Source organism: Apostichopus japonicus, chromosome 17, assembly GCF_037975245.1.
Source record: "Apostichopus japonicus isolate 1M-3 chromosome 17, ASM3797524v1, whole genome shotgun sequence".
Taxonomy (NCBI): Eukaryota; Metazoa; Echinodermata; class Holothuroidea; order Aspidochirotida; family Stichopodidae; genus Apostichopus; species Apostichopus japonicus.
In genome coordinates this window covers 29603467-29626289 of record NC_092577.1, presented here as the reverse complement: position 1 = coordinate 29626289, position 22823 = coordinate 29603467, and the positions used below count along the sequence as shown (strand labels likewise).

Sequence of the window (22823 nt, the reverse complement as noted above, 5' to 3'; positions counted from 1 at the left end):
GGATATTATTTTTTCCGTATTTTTGGAAATTCTAGAAAATACTTTCTTCCCCCCCCCCCCCCCCGCTTAACACTAGATGTGGTCTTACGGTTTATTCATAAATGGGTGTACTAGAGCCTTGTATACATGACAATAGTTGCATTTAGCACGATTTGCCAGTTTCGTGTGAATTTTTCGAAAGTGTTTTGCTGGATCTTTCGTAAAATTTGAAAGGTGTACCAACTTACTGTTCGTACACAATTGGTAATTTTTCTACTGATTTTCAGAGCTTTTTTACGATCTCCAATCGATACATTTCCTTTGATCATGTATTTGAACAGCTATTACCAAGTCGAGTATTCGACCCGGTATTGTCTGGTCGGAGAGTTCAAAGTGATGGACAGGGATTGTAATCATATCGATCGAACATGCATTGACTGGATTATCTGCGCCGCCGCTGTCGGCTCGATATAAAGTACACTTGTGCCGCGAATCAGGAAGTTTTCACAAAAGGATAACAGCGTTCAAGTTTATTTCGCGTAGTAGACAAAATAAACACGGGAATTGATACGCGATTTTTGCCAATAATTTAATTTTCAGTTGATATCATAGTTTCGTTTAAACGTTCATAAGGTTTTATTAAACGTTTAAACGATGTTTCGTTCGTTTACACGTTTAAACGTGTAAACGGCACAGCACTAGTCCTTAGTGGACTAACATAATTACAATTTTACATGCCTAGTGTTACATCGTGACATGAACATTTCACTATAGTCATCGATGCTGAAGTTCATAATTTTATATTATTTAGCTTAAATATGGAAAACAATTAAGTTGAACAAAGTTAACATCTGCAAACAATCTTACTTTTTGTAACTTGATGTGACTTGATACTCTGTAACTTTATAATAGCCTGATAGTATGTGATATTACTTGTCGCCGTAGGACATAACGGGTTCTGGAAAGCTGGAATATTGCCATATCTGGAAGTATGAATGAATATATATATTAGATCCTCCTGCAAGCAGGAACTCGCGAAGAAGCCTCATTGGCTTATCAAAGCCGCAAGCTGATCGAAGTCAGCCTCTTACATTCATATTTAACGTCCATGATTATGAATTGTTAATTGTCAACAAAGCAGTAACTGGACGACATACATTAATCTGGGAGTGACTCTAACCGGGGACCTTATGATTGAAAGGCACTGGCGTTAACCACTGAGCTAACACTCCAGAAGTAAGGTGACCTTGTAGTTGACCTCCGACCTGAGGACGGTTCCTCATTGGCACCATAGGAACGGACAAGGTCAAGTACCAACATATAGGCTGACATGACTAGTGAATTGATAGATAACCCTTGCTTTATAATAACCACATTTGAAGCACATGTCCCAAAGTTGACCTATTGCATGGCCTGATGTAACCAGGGAGTTGTTATGTAGACCCATTTTCAAAGTGTTCCCTTTTTTCATAAATATACTTTTTTTCCTACAGTATGTAACTCAGCTTTCTAGAATCTTTTTGTTAGGTAGATTTGAATAGTTTATTTCAAATCTAGTATTAAGAGCACATTGCTGAAACAATTATATCACAAATAAACCGAGTCAAAATATAAACACAAATAAACCGAGTCATATATGTAAGGGGAACTCCCTAAATATAACAACGCTAGTCTAAACGTGTTGTCCTCTTTTTTCCTTTCTTTTTATCGTTTTGTAAAATGCATGCCAGGTGTTTATCAAAAATCTACATGTACATTTGAGGTATAGTATCAAAGTTGGAAGCTCATGTTGACCAACAAACATGTTTTAATCTGGATTTGCATGATAAGCTACACAAACTTGATTATGACTTGAAAGTCAGTCACATGGCTTGAAAGTTTGAACCCAATTTGCATAATATATCCACAAGTAACTTTCTCCTCCCCTCTCACAACCCCCTCCCCCCCTTCCCTCATAACAGCTAGTTCCAAAAGTGCATAGATACTCCATATGACCACTTTAAATGAGTTTTTATATCAATTAAAGAAGAATTTTGGTGTGGATATTACTGTTAATCTAATCGTGGATAAGAACAGTAAGATATATATCTTTTTTAGCATTTTCAATTTGTGTTTTTTTCTTCAGGTATAACAACTCCACCTCAAGAAGTGTCTACCACTCCAACCATCCTGCAAAGTGTCTCCTCATTGGTTACTAGCATCTTCGGTAGCAGTTCTAGGCCTACAGGTGACAAATTATTAAGTATTTTGTTTTGGAGGGAGGGGGAGGGGGAGGGGGGTGCATTTCTTTCCCTTTCCTTAATAATTGTCCCTCTTTGTTAGATTGGAGAATTTTGTTTGTATTTGTTGTCAAGGAAGTTCACCAAATTGATCACACTGGCACTAGATAGCAAGGATATTTTTGTAAACTGTGTTCACCACATGGGTATCCATTAGCCTGAAACTGTGTTCACCACATGGGTATCCATTAGTCTAAAACTGTGTTCACCACATGGGTATCCATTAGCCTGAAACTGTGTTCACCACATGGGTATCCATTAGCCTAAAACTGTGTTCACCACATGGGTATCCATTATCCTGAAACTGTGTTCATTACATGGGTATCCATTAGCCTGAAACTGTTCACCACATGGGTATCCATTAGTCTAAAACTGTGTTCACCACATGGGTATCCATTAGCCTAAAACTGTTCACCACATGGGTATCCATTAGCCTGAAACTGTGTTCACCACATGGGTATCCATTAGCCTGAAACTGTGTTCACCACATGGGTATCCATTAGCCTGAAACTGTTCATTACATGGGTATCCATTAGCCTAAAACTGTGTTCACCACATGGGTATCCATTAGCCTGAAACTGTTTACCACATGGGTATCCATTAGCCTGAAACTGTGTTCATTACATGGGTATCCATTAGCCTGAAACTGTTCACCACATGGGTATCCATTAGCCTGAAACTGTTCACCACATGGGTATCCATTAGCCTGAAACTGTTTACCACATGGGTATCCATTAGCCTGAAACTGTGTTCATTACATGGGTATCCATTAGCCTGAAACTGTGTTCACCACATGGGTATCCATTAGCCTGAAACTGTTCACCACATGGGTATCCATTAGCCTAGAACTTGTGTTCACCACATAGGTATCCATTAGCCTAAAACTGTTCACCACATGGGTATCCATTAGCCTAAAACTGTGTTCACCACATGGGTATCCATTAGCTTAAAACTGTGTTCACCACATGGGTATCCATTAGCCTAAAACTGTGTTCACCACATGGGTATCCATTAGCCTGAAACTGTTCACCACATGGGTATCCATTAGCCTAAAACTGTTCACCACATGGGTATCCATTAGCCTAAAACTGTGTTCACCAAATGGGTATCCATTAGCCTGAAACTGTGTTCACCACATGGGTATCCATTAGCCTAAAACTGTTCACCACATGGGTATCCATTAGCCTAAAACTGTTCACCACATTGGTATCCATTAGCCTAAAACTGTGTTCACCAAATGGGTATCCATTAGCCTGAAACTGTTCACCACATGGGTATCCATTAGCCTGAAACTGTTTACCACATGGGTATCCATTAGCCTGAAACTGTGTTCATTACATGGGTATCCATTAGCCTGAAACTGTTTACCACATGGGTATCCATTAGCCTGAAACTGTGTTCATTACATGGGTATCCATTAGCCTGAAACTGTTTACCACATGGGTATCCATTAGCCTGAAACTGTGTTCACCACATGGGTATCCATTAGCCTGAAACTTATGAATCCTTTCAGATTCTAGTTGCACTGTTTCTCATCATCAGACTCATGTGTTGTTTGTATGATATCAAATTCAAAAGCAAATCGAAAAAATGTGACTTTTTCTGTCATTATTTCATTGGAATCGTCCCTTTCGGCAGACGCCCATGATCTAATCGGCGTATTCTACAACGTGATAGAAATGAAAGGTGATGATTGACAATAACGAACGTGGAATGATTCATCCTTGACGCTGCCTTTTCTCTTACGATATATAAGAAAATAAAATTGTACAATTTGATGTTATTGGTAAAAGTTGACGTGTGATTACCTGGCGATGAAGAAGCAACCAAAATTTTGTCCTGAATTTATTTTCAACATGATATAAATGTTAGGACAAATTTTTGTGCTTTATATACAACTTTATACCGATAGGGGAATGTATCATGTTGTTTATTTCTATGCTGTCTGTTATCATGTTGTTGTCTCCTTCAATGTTCTTGTCTCTCTCAATGTTGAGACAGCAACATCAAAGGAGACAACAACCTGATAACATACAGCATAGAAGGAAACAACATAATACATTGCCCTTTCGGCGTTCCATACAAACCTGCCCTGCATGACCCCCCCCCCTTCCATTGGAGGTCATACAAATACCTCCCACACTAGGTAATCTGAGCCAAACTTTGTGTTGTAATTGAAATACTGTATCTGACATCAGATGCATGCACTGAGTAGTTCATCAATTTTGAGGGTGGATACAGATGGCCCACACTATGAAATGACGTTCTTTCCCTTAGGAAATAATCAGAAGTAGTTACCACTTTCACTTTTCTACACCCCCCACCCCCCTCCCCCTCCTTTTACAGACGATGATATCTGCGGGACGGTTCCAGCATCCAGAATAATCGGTGGCGCTAATGCACCTTTGGGTCAGTATCCATGGCAAGGGTTGCTCGTGTCTACACAGTATACCTGTGGGTGTTCTCTCATCAACAGGGAATGGGCAATAACAGCCGCTCATTGTGTGGAGTAAGTACAGTTGCTTGTTTGTTGTTTGCTTGCACACAGGGTTCAGAACTCTCAATAAACTCACATAATATTACAAAAGCACAGTTTACAATGTAGGCATTATGTCAACTTTTCAAACTAATTTTAAAATTCTGGTTTAAAAAAGAAAGAAAGAAAAAAACTGTGGTTACTGGATTTGTTTTTGAGTAGTTTCTCTTTATACTTTTCTATGGCAAATGACCCAGTGCAAATAAGGATGCCCATAAATGGATGTTAAATTTTGCTTATATTCTCTAAGAATGTAAATACATCTCTAGGTTCCCACTGTAGGTTCTAGATTATATTTTTTATTTCGAGCATGTTAATGCTTTACGTCGATCCACTTCTTACCACTTTACCATCAGAAAATTTTGAGCAAACAGACAATTTCTAATCACTTAATTCCCTTCAGTAAGTGCCTGTACAGTACTACAGGTATATGCTGGACCCAACTTAAGCCCTTTCAGTCTTTGGCAAGATTGATGTAGCCTAAAGGGGAAACCAGGGCTCCGGACAAGTCTTAAAGAATTTAATAGCATTAGCAGTATCAAGCAAGAATGTATTTTGTAAAATTCCCATATTAGGCCAACTGCTGCCCAAGATTTAAATGCTTTTTTTGTAGTACATGAAAAGGGTGGGCATGAAAATGAAAAAAAGTGATAAGAAAATTATGAGAATTAGCATTTTAATTAAAATAGTTAAAATAACACCAACAACGTGAATAAGCCAAACAGGTAGGATGACGAGAATTGCTGTCTAGAATTGGTTTACGGACCAATCAGAAGAGGTCTAAGACAAACGATTGCCTAGTTTGTTTGTTGTGCAAAGTGGCTGCATCAATATCATTGTCTCCTTACTACCCTGATTTCTGGAGGTAGGTCAGTCCCAATTGAAACAGCTTACACTATGGACATAACTTATCGAATATTAACTCTTGAAACCTTTTCAACAGATCCTAAGACTAGTATTGATTATGATATTCATTATACAAAATGGAACCTAGCTGGTACAGTACTCTGCAACAGCTGTCTGAAAAATTGCAAATTGCAAAGATATTACATACAGTGTATATTACATGTAATACAATATGTACGTTACACAATACCAATTATACATAACATCTGATACATTACACACCTTACATATATAATATATTACATAGGATAGGACACAAGTTACATAGTACACTACATGGCTTAATGCATTACAATACATTACCTATTCTGTATCCAATACATAACATGATACATGTAACATATGATATGTAACATATGATACATGATTACTGTACATGATTAATACATGATTATGTTACATGATTACTGCACATTACACACTTAGATGTATACTACATTACGTAATGCATTACAGTACATTACCTATGCTGTATTCTGTACAATACAGTGTGTATGATACATAACATATGATACATGATTACTGTACATGATTACATGAGTATTTTGAGTAATCATGATTATATGATTACTGTACATGATTATAATACATGATTACTGCACATTACACACTTAGATGTATACTGCATTACATAGTGCGTTACAGTACATTATAGATGCTGTATTCTGTACAATACATTACATGATATGTAACATATGATACATGATTACATGAGTATTTTGATTAATCATGATTACATGATTACTGTACATGATTAATACATGATTATGATACATGATTACTGTACATTACACACTTATGTATACTGCATTACCTAATGCATTACGGTACCTATGCTGTATTCTTTACAATACCTGTACATAATATGTAACATATGATACGGAACATGATGCATTTAATATACATTACACCCCTTGCGTATGATACATACCATAGGATACACCAGGTACTATACTTGACATAATGCAATACATTACATACAATATGCTGTATTTTGTACAAATTTATTGCATGATACATACAAAACAGTTTATATTTTTAAATTTAGGATACACTGCATGCATATAATTAATTACATATGATGCGATTACGAAGAATATATGACGAACGAAATATTACATTGTGGATACTATTAAAGGGTGTGAAGACTCGCGCACGAAGAAACGTCTCATGCCGGTAATCTGACCTAGTTTCGAATGAGGTGTAACAGAAGTGTTAGACACCACCATCAATCCCAGAAAATACACACACAGCTTGCTATGGTCAGTAATTAGACACTAGTGTACAGTCAGTACATACAGCTAATACCCACAGCACAGTATACAAACGATACAGCGATGGACATCTCAGGTCTAGATAAAAGATAACAAGGTATCACGTTTCATAACTGTCTGCATTTTGTAGCGACAAGATGAAAACGTCATTTGCAAGCAACGGAAAGTAAACTTTTTCAGAGCGCGGCACGCGGTTTGGGGAGAGTCTTCAATGCTTTTAAATACAATGCACTACATAGGATGTACATTTAATACTTAGCATTCCACTGCAGTAAATATTGCATGGATACATTGCTTTCAATATTTTGCATATGGCACATTAAATCATGATAAGTTACATCGCTGCATTACGTTACAGTCAAAGGTGGAGAATTATCTGTCGATCTCCTCAGTATCAGAGTAATTGTTTGAAAGGAAGTATAATTTTTTTTGCATTTAAAACTCAAATGACATAATTTGCGTTATTTCCCAAAGTACGTTCACGATATTTGACATAAGTCCACTTCCTCGTCCTTTGCAGGAAGGAAATAGAGGTGACCATTCTAGGTGTAGCATTTGGTTTTGTGGATGTCGATACCGCTAGTTTGATCAACTCGACTGTGTTCGCTGCGGTGGACAGGATATACCTCCATCCAGGTTACAATTCCTTCAACTTTGAAAATGACGTGGCTCTCCTTCACCTCGAAGATCCGGTCGATTACAGTTTGTACGTGAGACCCATCTGTCTGGAGACCAGCTCCGAAGAAGCGGCCCTCTACGAGACCTGCGACGCATCTGGATTCGGTCAAGTCGGTCTAAGCAATCCAACTGCGTCGTTGTTGCAAGAGGTGGCACTCGATTTGCACACCAAAGAAGAATGCATGTTCTTGAATGTCTCGGATAATCAAATTTGTGCTGGTGGTGGCGGCCAAGGAATTTGTCCAGTAAGTCTAGTGGAATGGGCAGTACTCGAAAGCTCTTGATGTGAAATAGATATCTGTCCTATAATCTTGACGTGAACTAGATATCTGTCCTGTAATCTTGATGTGAACTAGATATCTGTCCTATAATCTTGATGTGAAATAGATATCTGTCCTATAATCTTGATGTGAACTAGATATCTGTCCTGTAATCTTGATGTGAACTAGATATCTGTCCTGTAATCTTGATGTGAACTAGATATCTGTCCTATAATCTTGACGTGAACTAGGTATATGTCCTGTAATCTTGACGTGAGCTAGATATCTGTCCTATAATCTTGATGTGAGCTAGGAATCTGTCCTACAATCTTGATGTGAACTAAATATCTGTCCTGTAATCTTGATGTGAACTAAATATCTGTCCTGTAATCTTGATGTGAGCTAAATATCTGTACTATAATCTTGATGTTAACTAGATATCTGTCTTATAATCTTGATGTGAACTAGATATCTGTCCTATAATCTTGATGTGAACTAGATATCTGTCCTATAATCTTGATGTGAACTAGGTATATGTCCTATAATCTTGATGTGAACTAGGTATCTGTCCTATAATCTTGATGTGAACTAGATATCTGTCCTATAATCTTGACGTGAACTAGGTATATGTCCTGTAATCTTGACATGAGCTAGATATCTGTCCTATAATCTTGATGTGAGCTAGGAATCTGTCCTACAATCTTGATGTGAACTAAATATCTGTCTTGTAATCTTGATGTGAACTAAATATCTGTCCTGTAATCTTGATGTGAACTAAATATCTGTCCTGTAATCTTGATGTGAACTAAATATCTGTCCTGTAATCTTCATGTGAGCTAGATATCTGTCCTATAATCTTGAAGTGAACTAGATAGCTTTTACCTTTGATATTGTACTAGGTTTAACCCTGCTTAAATTTAACTTGCAAGTATGAACATTAATATAGAATTGAGATTTAGAAAATGAGATATACAAGGAACTTTAGTTTTTCCATGAAGATGATGACAGAATGTTGTGAACTTGTGACACTCTCATATGAATTAGAAAAAGGATATCATTTCTCTGTAATGTGCTTGACTATTGGCCTCATAATGCCTTGTTATCATTTTCCCCCATCAGGGTGACAGTGGAGGACCTCTGGCCTGCCAACGAGCCGATGGGCGATTTAATTTGGTCGGTGTCTCTAGCTTTTTCGTAGATATCGATGACAACTGCGGAACTTCTTCATCAGGATTTGCTCGTGTTTCACAGTACAACGACTTCATCAACAGCCTCATAAACGATGGAGGTAAATTGAGGTCTTTATTTCTTCACATAAACTAGTTCTTGTATTTAGGAAGTGACTATAACGAAGTGATCTGTAACGAACACTAATAATTAAAAGAAATTTTTTTTTTTAAACATCCAGATCGCTCTGTAAGTGGTGGGCACATCAGTCATGCAGTATGTGTCTAGGCAATGTTCTTGTAGTTAGCAAATATGGCTATATATAGTGAATAATAAATACAATGCTTGATATAGCGCTATTCCAAATATGATCATAGCGCTTAACAACAAAAATAAAACAAAAACACACAAATTTAAGATACATGGCAGAAAATGAATACGAAGTACAAATACCAAAAAAAAAAAAAATCAGTTCCTCTGCCATAAAATGCAGAGATGATATTGTGCAATATGCATTATGACATTATTCAAGACAGAAGTCATCTCAGTGGAACAGTCCACAAAATGTAGCAACTCTTTTAATTTTCAGTGACAATTATTCCATTTATATATTAATACAATTGGGCAGAGTATGACAGTACTTTTACTACTCGGTAAGAAAATTGCACTAAACATTTGGCCTTCAAGAAGGATGAATACCTTTAAAAAATCTGCAATTTGTCTGGTATATCCACTATCTGGCCTGCATTTTGTTCTATTTCTACTTGCTGACCTGTTTACTGTTAGTAGTAGTAGCAGTAAGTTGAGTCTCGTCTATCCGACATGCTCAGTGATTAACCTCTGCAACGTATCACGATCTTGCGCGAGGTTTATTGCTTCCTCAAAATTGTTTATAATGTTAACGTTCTTAAATTGCGACTTTATTTTTCCAAGCAAGGTAGTCACGGGCCTTCCTACTGGTTTAGCAGTATGTCTCAGTGCTTCTCTTAAAGCAACCTTTGCTGGAGCGTCCTCCTGGAGTCTTGCTACATGACTGAAAAATCTCAATCTTCTATGTGCGACTATGGATGACCAAGGTGTTTGGTTGGTTTCATTGTAGAGCTCATCGTTTGATAACCAATTGTTATTGGTCCATCTAATGTTGAGAATATTACGAAGTAGTCTCCTTTGAAAAGTGTCAAGTGATGCACTTGTCTATAGTTTATATCAATTTACCGGTCAGTTTTTAGATTATTCATTTACTCATAGTTAAAAATAAAAAAAATCAAATGTAACAATAAAGCATATTTTAGAAGTTAGGGTATTTTAGAGTGGTTCTGTATTAAGTTATTAATATCATGTGATTCCTTTTTCTGTTAAAGATCATACATCTGTTAAAGATTCTGGTAAAGATTACACAAAGTCATTGACAGTAATATTCATTTTTATGAATCAATATTTTTTTTTTGTGGGGGTATTATAACAGCTATACTAACAGTAAACTGCAAGATATTGAAAAATGAGTTTCTGACAAACTGGCAGGAAGGAATCTGAAAATCAATTGCACAAAAACTGAGAAATTTTCAATCACAAGAAAAGGAAATGAAAGTTGGAAGAAGTGTAAATATGTTGGAAGCTTGCTGGGGACCGAATAAGACATTAACCGAAGAATTGGTATAACCAACGGTGCTTTCAACACACTGTCAAGCATTTTCAAAAGCAAAAACACAAGCCGGAACATTAAGCTTAGGATTTCTGAGACTTTATTAAAGAGTATTTTTTGTACAATTGCGAACTGTGGGGCACAACGAAGGATCTTGATCGCAAAATTGACACTTTTCAAAGGAGACTACTTCGTAATATCCTCAACATTAGATGGACCAATAATAATTGGTTATCAAATGATGAGCTCTACAATGAAACCAACCAAACACCTTGGCCATCCATAGTCGCACATAGAAGATTGAGATTTTTCAGTCATGTAGCAAGACTCCAGGAGGACGCTCCAGCAGAGGTTGCTTTAAGAGAAGCACTGAGACATACTGCTAAACCAGTAGGAAGGCCCGTGACTACCTTGCTTGGAAAAATAAAGTCGCATTTTAAGGACATTAATATTAACAATTTCGAGGAAGCAATAAACCTTGCGCAAGATCGTGATACGTGACGGAGGTTAATCACTGAGCATGTCGGATAGACGAGACTCAACTAACTACCACTACTACTAAGTGTATCACTTTTCTCTGCTCTTCTCCATCGTTGATAATGCCACCCCAACCCCCCCCCCCCCCGTCAGTTTTCCGTTCTTCATTTTTAACATAATTCATTTGTACGTAAAAAGTCGATTCTTCTTGAAATCCCTCCCCTGCCGCATTCTGGACCCTTATTAAAACTGGGGCGTGATCCCTCATAACACCATCATTCAAGGTATGGGGCGTGATCCCTCATAACACCATTATGCAAGGTACTGGGGCGTGATCCCTCATACCACCATTATGCAAGGTACTGGGGCGTGATCCCTCATACCACCATTATGCAAGGTACTGGGGCGTGATCCCTCATACCACCATTATGCAAGGTACTGGGGCGTGATCCCTCATAACACCATTCTGCAAGGTACTGGGGCGTGATCCCTCATAACACCATTCTGCAAGGTACTGGGGTGTGATCCCTCATAACACCATTATGCAAGGTACTGTGGCTTCCAACTGGTGTCTACAGCAATAGTAATGTCTGCATACAGATCGCCACCAACTGAGGGCTGGAAAGGTGGGCTCATAACCCAGAGATCAATGGTTCAAATCACATTCCAGCTGTAAATTTCTTTGCCATTTATCCACGTTTCTTAAGATATGTGTTTTTGTTTTTTTTCTCTTTTTTATGATATAGAACTCACATCTAATTGTGAGGCAATAGAACACCCGGTATGTGCTGAAATGCTTCCATATAATATGACCGACTCGACATCGCAAGAGGACCTGTTTGACTTCCTCGATGGGATTCTTGATGGAGCGACGGCATTGGGTTGTCCGGTGGACATGGCCTTCCTAGCGTGTGCCACATTCTTTCAAGATTGCTCCGTCGATCAGCAGCAACGCGTCCGACCCTGCCGTGAAACATGTCTGGACACTGTACTTGCCTGCAATTCCAACTTCACCGGATTCTGTGACGGATTACCGATTGGCAGCACCCCTGACCAACTATTGTGCCCTTATGGTAAGATAATTAACTTAATATGCATAATTAATATGCATATAATACGCATATAATAATTATATGTTATATGCATATTTTATATGCATATTTGCATATATGCATATTTTATATGCATATAATTAATATGCATATAATAATTAATATGCATAATTAATATGCATAATTAACTTAATATGCATAATATGCATATCCCCCGTAGGACCTCTTGCGAGATCGAGCAGGGGTTAAACTCCTTTTTGTTGTATGCATATCTTTTGTGGAACTCTTTGAGCTCTTGTGGAACTCTTGTGGAACTATTTTGTAAAACTATTTTGTGAAACTCTTTTGTGAAACTCTTTTGTGAAACTCTTTGAATTAAGAGATTCTTTAAGAACTTTTGTGGAACTAGATGCTTGCTTTTTCGATCGTTAACGCAATTTGGAAACCCCAGTTTTGGCATTAGCAATGTAAAATCTCAAGCATTCAAAATTTCACCGAAACTGAAACTAAACAGTTGGTTTTGTTTGTTATGACACGACACACGTTTCTGTCTACAGAAAAATCTGTTATTTGCAAAGTTAACATCAAGATATCCGTCTACCATATTTCCATAGCAGATTTACCAAAGGTGACCGGACGTCCTTGATTTCCTGGGAACATGTACCATCCCTGGAGTATTTTGCCCCAGAAAATGTTCCGATAGTTTATCCTTCTGTTCCTGGAAGATCCCCAAATTTGGAATATTTTTGCTTTTAAGTTTGCCTGTTTGTCCTCTGGTTTGTAGAGACAGCTGGAAGCTAAGCTGTGAATGTAACAACAAAAGTTCACAGATAAAGGCAAACTAGATCAATGACAAATTTCATAAAGTGTAATTAACATGTAAAGCATCATATTGTACTTATTGATGAATAATAAGAATACCAGCCTCTGTATCTTGGACAAAAAATAGTTCTGGATGAGCTTTTTTTATGTACTTGTGCATATGACCAGGCTTGAAACATCCAACTTTTCAAGACACTGAGAGACTCACAAAATGTCACCCAAGTGTAGATGCTAATCCTTGTTTCAGGGGAGTGGGGAAAATGGGTGGGGAATCATCAATATTACGTCCTTGGATTCCTGAATTGCAACAATCACCTTAATTTAATGTAAGGAGTACCTAGCCTACCACACTTTTGTAGTAGATGTAACTAGCCTAGCCTATCACAGTTTCGTAGTTGATGTAACAAGCCTAGCCTACCACACTTTTAACTAGGCAAGCCTACCACACTCTCATAGCAGATATACTTCAACTAGCATTTGTTATTCTGATAGGTCACTGCACCAGTTACTGGAGTGAACTTGTTAATAAATAAAGAACATTTTTATGAATTGCAAAATTGCTCAGATAAGGATAGAGATTCAAGCCTTTGTTTGTGGATTCTTGGTTTTATTTTTCTCTCAGTCATAAAAGATGAGTGTCTTTCATTTTACATCTCAGGTCCAGATCCAATCTGTAATGAGGTCTTTGAACTCACGAACGAGGTTACCATCCTGACATCGCCTAACTATCCTTCCGAATATTTCAGTAGCTTGAACTGTCAGTGGATAGCTGTTGCTCCCGGTGGTTATCAAATCCTAGGCAAGGTGCGTAACTTCACCACAGAGGGGTCCTTTGACGTGGTCGTAACAGGGACAGGAACTGACCCCAATAATAGGACATCAGTATTTGACACAGCATCTGGGAACGTACCCCCGGCTTCTCAACTCTTTGACACAAACGAAATTTGGTTGGCCTTTGCATCGGACGGAAGTGTCCAGGCTCCAGGATTTCAATACGAATTGATAGCAGTAAAGAGTGAGGAAGGTAAGGAAGCATTTTAGTGCCATGTAGAGTCTGTTGAGTTATTGGTACAGTGCTAGCTGGAATGCTGTGGAATTGGTTTCAGGTTAAGAGAGCAGAAGTAGTAGCAAGGAGCCTGATTGGGTTCAATTGGGTTAAAAAAAAACTAGAATTCCTCACAAGTATAACAGTTTTTAAGATCCTTTGTATAGTTTTCTCTCTTTCTTTTTGCCATGGATATTAACACCCTAGTTCTTGGCTTGATGGGTTTCTCCATCTATGAATAATCAGGGAACATGGTAACATTTACCCAGTGGTCCAATGCCTCTAAACTCAGGCCCAGGCTACTCCAGATTTCAATCTATAGGACAGAGTTTGTCAGTTAACAGAGATTACCTTTTAAAGAAGAACAGCTTTTTAATCTATGAGGATGGTACTCCTTGACCAAGACCAACTTTATTTATTACTAATTTTGTGTTTATAATAAAAAAGGAAAAGGAATGAACTCTTTCCCTTTTCAGAATCTACGGGAGAAAAAAATATTCTTACTCGTGAGCGAAAAACGAGGAATTTGATTTTAAGAGTACAACAGCTGGTGCTGTAATATCTCACCGTGTCTCAAAATTTACAAACTCTTAGCCGGACATTTCAATGCTGTCTCTTTTGGATTTTATGCTTCTCCACGTTTGTTCGGAAACGACAATTTTCTGTTACCATTCTTTAAGAGTGTCTACCTGTGTGTTTTAGTTTGCAGTGATGGATTTTACCGGTGTCCAGTTGAGGGTATATGTATCCCTGCTTCTTGGGTTTGCGATGGTGTTAGTGACTGCAGGAATGGAGAAGATGAACAGTCTTGTGAGGGTGAGTTTCCTTAAAATGTGAAGTTCATTGCTATAAGCCCTCAATATTAAAAGTGTTAAGAAAAGGGAGGGAGGGAGGGGGGGAGGGAAGGGTACCCTACAAAAGGTTTAGTCCCTCCGACAATGTCTCGGCGCGAGAGAACACTCGCTACTGTTTGAGCGTCAGTCAGTGTGATGAACATTCTTTGAAGTTTTGGCATATCTGAGGTATAAGTTGATGACATATCAAGCAGCAACTTTAATTTGACTTATGATAAATTCATGAAAAACAAAAAGTTTCAATTTCAAGCAAAAGTCATTTTGAGAAGAACTAATTTCAAGCAAAATACATTCAAGTCAAAAAAGAAAAAGTGAGTCTTTTTATTTTTTTTATTTATTTATTTTTTTTACATTTTTTTATCAAAGGAATCAAGATATTTCTCATCATGTTGTTTTTTTTATTTAATTATTTTTTAAATTTAAAAAAAAAATAATTAAATTTCTCATCATTTATGGAACGATGTAGGAGAGCGTTTTCGTTGTTTCCGCCGCAATCTTAATTTGTTTGAGTACCACTCGATAGCTTTTGACACAAAATTATAACACCTCATCGATAAAGATGATCAAGTAAACTGACAAAGTAACCTCTGCCGAGGACTCTTGTACTCTGAAGTGGCGCTTGCTCTCGATGTGGTACAGCACCTCATCGATAAGGTGATTGCTTTACTCCGTTAGATATTTGCAAACTTCAAAACTGTTTTATAGAATTAGACAAGTTATAAAAAAAAAACCAAAACAAACTACTCATCTGATAATCTTGAAAATAAAATCTATATTTTTTCGGACCCAGTGGTATGTGAAACTGTTCAGAGTAACTTCTGCCGAGGACTCCCGTACTCTGAAGCAACGCTAGCTCTCGACTATGTGTCCGATACCAAGTCGGCTGAGGCGTTCCTGTCATTCGTGGATCCCGTCTTAGCCGGTTGCCCAGAGCTTGCGACTCTCTTCCTCTGTGGAGTTATCTTCCCCGAATGTCCGGATGGTGCAGTAGGATACTTCCCATGTCAACAGGACTGCCAGATGTTATCGGAGGTCTGCCCTCAGATTGTCTCAATCGTCGGTAACTGTACTCTGTTCCCATCTGGTGAACCTGAGGGCAATGTAACCTGCTTATCAGGCAAGCTATTTTGACACACCTCCTTCTCTCTCTCCCACTTTAGTAACTAACTATGACAGGAATTACGGATATCTAGTTGGATTCCTTGAGAATGCTCTGCTTGAAAAAAAACTCTTAAATCCTGCATTCCAATAAATTTGATGCAGTAGTAAGCATTGGCAATGTATTTCCTTTCTTTGGCTGCTGAGAGGTCTATTGACCCCCCCCCCCACCCCCTCTTTTGAATAATATAATAATAATAATAATAAATGAGACTTATATAGCGCCAAATCAGTAAACAAAAGTCACTGCTCAAGGCGCTTTACAAAGAAAGTAAATTAATTGAAAGAGATGTCGACACCTGAACCCTCTCTCTGTTGTTTTATTCCATGAGTCGATTAATAAATTATTTCAATTATTACATCTGTTTTCTTTTCTCTTTGTAGCTGGGATCACATCAACATCTACTACAACGCCACAAGGTTCGTTTTATCTTTGGTTTTTTTCGGGGCTCACTTGTTGATAATTTGTTTATTAAATGTAATAAAATAATGTAAGAATATAATGTAAATAATAATAATGTTTATTAAATTTTTTAAATTTTTATTTATTAAGTTGCTCATTTATTAAGTTACTTAAATTTTTACTCTGTGTTTACTATTGACTCTCAGAATGTATCTGTTCCCTTAAGAAGGGGTTTAATATGGAAATGAGATCTGCCGAATAAAGTGTAATCTGTTCAAGCAATTGTATATTGCTTCTTTATTATTATATTTATTATATTGCTTCTTTATTTTTCTATTTTCTTCTTCTTTTTTTTTTTCTTAAAACTGTCTGTTAGTTCTTGGCCAGGGTTATAGCCACGCCGGCCGGCGGCGGCCGGTGGTAACCGCCACTCACGCCTGCCGGCCGGCATTGGAAGTGAATAAACAGTCCACCGGCCGGCACAAAAAAGTAGTAAAATGCTTGTGAAATACAACAAAAGTAACAATTTTATCTTTCCCTTGCCGTAAAACATGATAATAACGTCACCTTTTTCTGTTATTTACCAATTGTAAATTTGAAAAGAAGCAAAAATCACCCTTAAGCGGGCCCCTGGACCCCCGGCCGTGAGATGCGACAGCTTCGCTCGCTACGCTTCTCAAATTTATTTAACCAGTACTCACAATCTCCTAGCTATAACCCTGTTCTTGGCACAATGTGTACCAGATTATAACAAGCAATGGACATAGAATTTGATCAAATTATTATGAATCGGCAATAACTGAATAATAAACAAAGAAAAAACAATGGTTGCCACTTTGTATCTCATATCATATTGTATATCTGGTACTGTTGAAGATGAAATGAGTAAATTGACACATTTCAGAAATAGATATTATAAACTAAACATAATCAACTAATAAATGAGTTAATTGTTACATTTCGTTCTTTTCTCTTTGTTTGCAAGGTACCACAGTCACACCTACTTCAACACCACCAGGTAAGTCAGAACTATGTAAATTATGTAAAATTATGTTAATGAGTTTGGCAAAATAAAATAGCGATTTGATTAAGCAACTTTTGTTTTATACCAAACCCCTTTGTGATGTCACAGCATCAACCGGTTCTGCAATTTTTAAAGTTTTTCCATTATGTTAATTATGTAAAATTATGTTAATGAGTTTGGCAAAATAAAATAGCAATTTGATTAAGCAACTATTGTTTTATACCAGACCCCTTTGTGATGTCACAGCATCAACCGGTTCTGCAATTTTTAATTCGCGTATTGTTTTCTTTTCTTTCCTTACTTTAATAAGTTGCAAATAGACCCCATCTTCTTCATGATCAAAATCCCAAAATGCTGAATTTGGTCATGATTTGGTAGTGTCAACAAAATGTACACAATGTTTGGTAGAAAGGAAAAACCTGACTCTGTTAGATATTTGCAAACTACAAAACTGTTTTATAGAATTAGACTATTTAAAAAAAAAAAAAAAACCAATGCAAACTACTCATCCGATGTCTTTAAATAAAATCTATATTTTTCGGACCCAGTCATATGTGAAACTGTTCAGAATATCTTCTGATATGTCTTGCTTATTTTGCTTTGTTCTAAATTGTTTTATTGTAAATATGTGAATTTTCATAATTGAATGAGATTAATCGTATGAATAATTTAGGGAAGAGTTGGGTGCAGTGACATTGTCATGGCAGTAATTAAACTAACATCGTCTCTTGATTCATCACATACACAAACTCCCCCAAAAAATAAAATATAAAAAATTGTCTGTAAGCCCACAGAAAAATAAGATATATCTATATAATTCCCAAGAAAATTGCACTGCTGCCAAGAGCAATTTGATGATAAAAATTTACTGCTAACAGGACCATTGCAAATGAACCACAACTTGCCGAGAAAATTCAAAATCAAAACCATTCCCACTAACGAGAGAATGCTTCCGAAGAACATCTCACTTCTATTTTTTTTTCCACAACAAGATTACATATAACCAAACACTTAATTCATTAACATAAGAACAACGTAGTATTGAAAAAGGACGTGTTCTACGAAGCCTTCTGACTTAAGAAAGTAGAACACTACCGATAAAGGAAATTAAGGAAAACGAAAAGAATTTTTTGTGTACCTTTTAATTCACACATATCATATGCAATATGCATGATGTAACAACCTTGGTAAGTTTAAGATATTTAAATAATGATGAACTGATTTTTTTTTACATTGATCAACTTGGGGCCAGGAAATCAAATCAAAACTGCAGTATGAACTGTTACCCGAAAGGTATTGAAGGCAGTATTGAAGAACTTAGCATGCATAGACTTCGGATGTGTGACCTGATATTTGGCTTCGGCTTTGAGTACAACGTTTCTGTATGCTGCCGTGCTGGACGAATCTAACCATAATAGTAACTACAGACTTTGCGATCCGCGTTATAGTCATTGCTGACTTTGCAATCCACGGTCCCCGTCACAATTTTGCAATGTCGGTAAAAACAACTTCACAGTTTTCCCTTTCGGGAATCCAAGAAGGACTAGCAATCTATGGTATCGCGTTCTGCAAGCCTTTACTTACAGAGAGAGGTAGCTTGCAAGTACTAGATTTGCTAACAATTTACATTTTTTTATTTTTTTTTAGTGAAATATATTACGTACCTGGTAAAAGTTATTAGTTTGTTTCAAAGAGATTTTACAAGGGACCGATTGAGAGCAGTAAGTAATGTTTCTCGCATGGGTAACTGATGGATGCATTATTAGTCTGTATGATTTTGGCATAGGGTAGGCCCAATTTATGTTGAATATATTGTTAGGAATGTCGGGATTTTAGATGAAAATAGTGCTGGATGGGATTCACAATTTTTAAGACAGTGCTGGGCGGTAATTTTTAGTGCCGGGCGGGGCCGCCCAGCGTGGGCACATCCCTGATACTTCCAGACAACTATATCTGGTCAGTGGGATCAAGGTATTAGCACTTTATTTCAACCAGGAATGCAGAACCTTTTTTTTTTCTTTCTCATCACCATCATATTAACAAATTTGTCTTTCAGTCATAGAGAGTCTATGGAATTGGAATGGAAATGTTTTTATCTAAATTCCATTTAATTTTTATGATATGTCCCATTTTACCAAGCGTATAGCTTTGTTTCTGTGTGTGGGGTAAACAGGTCTGGTTTCTTGTCGACATTACAAACCTCTTCTACTTTCTCTGCTGCTTGCTTGCTTCATATTTATTATAAGTGCTTTGGGAATGATGTTGGTACACTACAACTGTTAAGTTTCCGATTCCCAAAAGTTTTATTAACGATTTGGTTTTGCTCCATTTTTGCCGTTTCTGCTACCATTTCCTCCAATTAATTCTACGTAAGATTTAAGAAATATGCATTGTTTTGTGTCTAAACAAGGCTGTTCACAATAACTGCTATTAATTTGTAAAAAGCTTGTGAACAATTGCATATTGTTTTTTGTATTTAACATTTTATCTCTCTGCTTGCTTGGTATTAAGTTCTGACTTTTTTCTTAGCCTCTTCTGCAGCACCAGAAGGTGTTCCTGTGATAGGAGTATGCAGCGATATCTTACAGTATGAACGAGCCCAACCTCAGCCTCTGTTTGAATTAGCTGTACCCATCCCACCAGCTCAGGTAGCAGTTTCTATTTCAGAAAGTGGATTTTGTGGTGACTATCTAGAAGCTATTTGCCTGGTTCTGTTCCCACCGCTGTCACCAGCCAGTCAAGGACTTTGTCAAGAAACCTGTAGTCAGCTTGTTGAAGGATGCCCAGTTGTCTCTGTTTTCCTGCCAGAGCTCTCCTCAGTTTCTTGTCAAAACTTTCCTTCTCAATCGGACGTTCCGGAAGGGTTCTGCTTTGGTGGTGAATATTTGCTCTATTTTTATCAACTTGAAACTTCATTTTCCTCATTGTTTTGCTTCTTTTTGCAAAAGTTAGCTTTGGCTTATGCACTATAAATAGCGTACATTTACAAAGGAAGGTTGATGTTATTAAAGTAAAACAGTAAATCATATATGGAGCTTCATTTCATGTTAAGTGATTGGTTTAATTCTTCATGGATGTTATTACATTTTAAACTGGTTGAATGGATTATTTCCCAGCACACACAGTTTTATCATGTAGATTTCTCGTACACTAAATTTTCATTCAATAGGTGTTACATCTAGAGCAACCACAGAGGATGTCACAACTAGAGCAACCACAGAGGGTGTCACATCTAGAGCCACCACAGAGGTTGTCACAACTAGAGCAACCACAGAGGTTGTCACAACTAGAGCAACCACAGAGGATGCCACAACTACAGTTATAACTGAAGGTAGTTCAACAAGGTTCTGTTGAAGATATTTTAAACACAAGTATTAGCCTTTACCCTTCCCTCGGATCAGTCAACATACATGTATATCTGCGAGTGATGTGAAACTGCAAGCTTAGTGCTTCAAACAGAATTGTTGACTCCTGTAACATTTTGATATGCATTGTTTTATAAAAGCAAGGCTGTTCACAATTGAACTTTTCATCTCTCTGCTTGCTTGGTATTTAGTTCTCATTTCTTTCTTAGCCTCTTCTGCAGCACCAGAAAGTGTTCCTGTGATAGGAGTATGCAGCGATATCTTACAGTATGAACGAGCCCAACCTCAGCCCCTGTTTGAATTAGCTGTACCCATTCCACCAGCTCAGGTAGCAGTTTCTATTTCAGAAAGTGGATTTTGTGGTGACTATCTAGGAGCTATTTGCCTGGTTCTGTTCCCACCGCTGTCACCAGCCAGTCAAGGACTTTGTCAAGAAACCTGTAGTCAGCTTGTTGAAGGATGCCCAGTTGTCTCTGTTTTCCTGCCAGAGCTCTCCTCAGTTTCTTGTCAAAACTTTCCTTCTCAATCGGACGTTCCAGAACGGTTCTGCTTTGGTGGTGAATATTTGCTCTATTTTTATCAACTTGAAACTTCATTTTCCTCATTGTTTTGCTTCTTTTTGCGAAAGTTAGCTTTGGCTTATGCACTATAAATAGCGTTCAGTAACACAAGAAGCTTGATGCTATTAAAGTAAAACAGTAAATCATATAAAGAGCTTCATTTCATCTTGGGAGATTGGTGTAATTCTTCATGGATGTTATTACATTTTAATATGGTTGAATGGACTATTTCAGCACACACAGTTTTATCATGTAGATTTCTCGTTCACTAAATTTTAATTCAATAGGTGTTACAACTACAGCAACCACAGAGGGTGTCACATCTAGAGCAACCACAGAGGGTCTCACAACGAGATCAACCACAGAGGGTGGCACAACCAGAGCAACTACAGAGGGTGTCACAACTAGAGCAACCACAGAGGGTGTCACAACTAGAAAAACCACAGAGGGTGTCACAACTACAGTAATAACTGAAGGTAGTTCAACAAGGTTCTGTTGAAGATATTTTAAACACAAGTATTAGCCTTTACCCTTCCCTCGGATCAGTCAACAGACAAGTATATCTGCGAGTGATGTGAAACTGCAAGCTTAGTGCTTCAAACAGAATTGTTGACCCTTGTAACATTTTGATATGCATTGTTTTATAAAAGCAAGGCTGTTCACAATTGAACTTTTCATCTCTCTGCTTGCTTGGTATTTAGTTCTCATTTCTTTCTTAGCCTCTTCTGCAGCACCAGAAGGTGTTCCTGTGATAGGAGTATGCAGCGATATCTTACAGTATGAACGAGCCCAACCTCAGCCCCTGTTTGAATTAGCTGTACCCATCCCACCAGCTCAGGTAGCAGTTTCTATTTCAGAAAGTGGATTTTGTGGTGACTATCTAGGAGCTATTTGCCTGGTTCTGTTCCCACCGCTGTCACCAGCCAGTCAAGGACTTTGTCAAGAAACCTGTAGTCAGCTTGTTGAAGGATGCCCAGTTGTCTCTGTTTTCCTGCCAGAGCTCTCCTCAGTTTCTTGTCAAAACTTTCCTTCTCAATCGGACGTTCCAGAACGGTTCTGCTTTGGTGGTGAATATTTGATCTATTTTTATCAACTTGAAACTTCATTTTCCTCATTGTTTTGCTTCTTTTTGCGAAAGTGGGCTTTGGCTTATGCACTATAAATAGCGTTCAGTAACACAAGAAGCTTGATGCTATTAAAGTAAAACAGTTAATCATATAAAGAGCTTCATTTCATCTTGGGAGATTGGTGTAATTCTTCATGGATGTTATTACATTTTAATATGGTTGAATGGACTATTTCTCAGCACACACAGTTTTATCATGTAGATTTCTCGTACACT

General features: G+C 37.5%; 2 protein-coding genes across 4 annotated transcripts in view; both read left to right on the top strand.

Moving 5' to 3' along the window:
• LOC139984245 (uncharacterized) overlaps positions 1 to 16121 on the top strand; it is a 31416-nt gene extending 15295 nt beyond the window's left edge. For all 3 annotated transcript variants that reach the window (XM_071998067.1, XM_071998066.1, XM_071998068.1), the window contains 8 exons: positions 2105 to 2206; positions 4605 to 4767; positions 7495 to 7897; positions 9032 to 9200; positions 11945 to 12271; positions 13731 to 14096; positions 14820 to 14933; positions 15762 to 16121. In XM_071998067.1, the coding sequence (XP_071854168.1) occupies positions 2105 to 2206; positions 4605 to 4767; positions 7495 to 7897; positions 9032 to 9200; positions 11945 to 12271; positions 13731 to 14096; positions 14820 to 14933; positions 15762 to 16102 (1985 nt within the window). In that variant the 3' untranslated portion in view covers positions 16103 to 16121. The remainder of the gene's footprint in view (positions 1 to 2104; positions 2207 to 4604; positions 4768 to 7494; positions 7898 to 9031; positions 9201 to 11944; positions 12272 to 13730; positions 14097 to 14819; positions 14934 to 15761) is intronic.
• A 128-nt stretch (positions 16122 to 16249) lies between these two features.
• The window catches only part of LOC139954747 (uncharacterized), a 38279-nt gene continuing 31705 nt past the window's right edge, over positions 16250 to 22823 (top strand). Inside the window, exons 1-8 of the mRNA XM_071954668.1 lie at positions 16250 to 16267; positions 16462 to 16549; positions 17518 to 17550; positions 20086 to 20433; positions 20726 to 20887; positions 21131 to 21478; positions 21769 to 21957; positions 22201 to 22548. Coding sequence (XP_071810769.1) covers positions 16250 to 16267; positions 16462 to 16549; positions 17518 to 17550; positions 20086 to 20433; positions 20726 to 20887; positions 21131 to 21478; positions 21769 to 21957; positions 22201 to 22548 — 1534 coding nt within the window. The remainder of the gene's footprint in view (positions 16268 to 16461; positions 16550 to 17517; positions 17551 to 20085; positions 20434 to 20725; positions 20888 to 21130; positions 21479 to 21768; positions 21958 to 22200; positions 22549 to 22823) is intronic.